The sequence below is a fragment of the Oryx dammah genome, unplaced genomic scaffold (assembly GCF_014754425.2).
Source record: "Oryx dammah isolate SB20612 unplaced genomic scaffold, SCBI_Odam_1.1 HiC_scaffold_7389, whole genome shotgun sequence".
NCBI lineage: Eukaryota > Metazoa > Chordata > Mammalia > Artiodactyla > Bovidae > Oryx > Oryx dammah.
Window position 1 is genome coordinate 1 of NW_024077070.1, and position 1,653 is coordinate 1,653.

The 1,653-nt window shown below is 56.3% G+C and overlaps 1 protein-coding gene across 1 annotated transcript; it reads right to left on the bottom strand.

Annotated features, from left to right (window-relative positions):
* Positions 1 to 202: 202 nt before the first annotated feature.
* LOC120860072 (myeloid cell surface antigen CD33-like) lies at positions 203 to 1,647 on the bottom strand. Its single transcript, XM_040235910.1, has 3 exons — positions 1,444 to 1,647; positions 943 to 1,215; positions 203 to 778 (listed from the first exon to the last, which is right to left on the bottom strand). Exons 2-3 carry the CDS (start codon positions 1,079 to 1,081, stop codon positions 531 to 533), a joined length of 387 nt encoding a protein of 128 aa, XP_040091844.1. The 5' UTR covers positions 1,082 to 1,215; positions 1,444 to 1,647; the 3' UTR covers positions 203 to 530.
* Between the last annotated feature and the right edge of the window lie 6 nt (positions 1,648 to 1,653).

The window sequence follows — 1,653 nt, forward strand, 5'->3', positions numbered from 1 at the left end:
GGGAGATGGGTAGAGGGCCATCCAACCACAGCCCGGTTAAGTGGGGTTAGGGTGCAGTTGACAGGCATCAGCAAGAGGTGGTTAAACCTGCAGAACATCTCTGGATGGACAGAGTAGGGACAGGACGTGGGGGGTCAGGATGCGGGCATGACAACAAGTGGAGACTCGGGATGGGAGGAGTCCACCCAGGAAGTCCATCCCTCTGAAAGATGATGACATCAGAGCTGAAGGAGGGTTTCCGTCATAGGAGTTGATGACAGACAGAAATGTAAAAAAAAAAAAAAAAAAAGGCAGAAGCTAGAGTAGTCCAAACCACAGACACTAACTGGAAAGCTGGTGGCCAGGGGCTGAAGCGGGAGGGGACAGGGACACTGTGTCTGGTGGGTTTGGCGTTCCAGTTCTGCCAGTTGGGAAGAGCTCTGCAGATGGGTTGCACAGCACTGTCAGTGGACCTCACCCTCCTGAGATCTACCCTTAAAAGTGGTGAAGATGGTAACTTTGACCTTCTGTGTGTTTTCTTGCAGTTAAAACTAAAAATTTAAACTGAAGAAAAGGAAAGGGAGCAGGCAAAAGTAATAGTCCATGGATGCGAGACATTGGGGAGACGGGTGGACAGGTCCAGAGCCTGGGGGCTGAGGAGTGAGGGACCGTCTCATCTCCAAGCCCTGAGCCCTGAGCTGGCAGAGACCTGCTCCTATCACAGCCCCAGAGGAGAGACCATCCTTCCTACCTATGAAGCTTTCCTGAGATATTCTCGTGGTCACCAACCGTGGAGCATCTGAGAGGAAAACAGGAGAGGCAGGGAGGCATTGGTGCTCCACCCCAGAAGCCACTTGAGAGGATGAGCTTTATTCCCCCAATCTCATCTGGAAAGGGATGCAGGACGCCACACACCTCCTGCCAACACCGCCCCCAGGGACCCTGCCACCCCTCCACACTCACAGGAGACGTTGAGCCAGACGGTTCTCTCCAGGTTCACCTGCGATCCCTGGAGTGTCACCAAACAGGTGAGGTTGGTCCCGTGGTCCTGGGGCCTCGGGGTGAGGGTGAGCTCCGAGGAGTGGAGGGTCCCTGGGTCCATCTCGTCAAGGGCGTCTCCCGCCCAGGAGAACAGGAGAGGGTGTTGCCTGTCACAGGCTAGCGACAGGCTGCAGGTCAACTTTGTGGGGCGGCCGGACTCCAGAGGCTCCAGAAACTGGATGTTGGGTTTCTCTGCTGAGGTTGAGGAGGAGAGAGGGAGATGCCTGGCCCCCGGGGTGTGGGGACCCAGACAGGACCCTCAGAGGGACCAGTGCCTCACGGCCACAGCTCACCCCCTGTCCTGGGTCTCTCCTGAACCCTAAAACCCCAAGACCTGGCGCAGGGAGTGGTCCTATGTCCTGTTCCTATTCTAATAGGAAGGTCCCCACTCCCCAGGGTCCTCTCCTGGGCCTCCTGTCATACCTGTCACCTGCAAATTAAGCTTCTTCTCTCTGTAACTGTATTTCACATTAGGTCCTCTCTCCACTCGCAAGTAGTAGACTCCTGAGTCGCTCAGCCTGGCCTCTTGGATGCTCAGGGAGCAGTCATTGTTGCTGGGGTCCCCGACGAGGCGGAATCGGCCCCGGGTCTCTGGCTTCTCTCGTCTGTTTGGGTCGTTGGTGGCCACAGGAT

Coding starts and splice junctions, on each gene's coding strand:
- LOC120860072 (XM_040235910.1), bottom strand. CDS start 1,081: ATGGACCCAGGGACCCTCCACTCCTCGGAGCTCACCCTCACCCCGAGG. Junction 779..942: donor CGTCTGGCTCAACGTCTCCT/GTGAGTGTGGAG, acceptor TTTTCCTCTCAG/ATGCTCCACGGTTGGTGACC.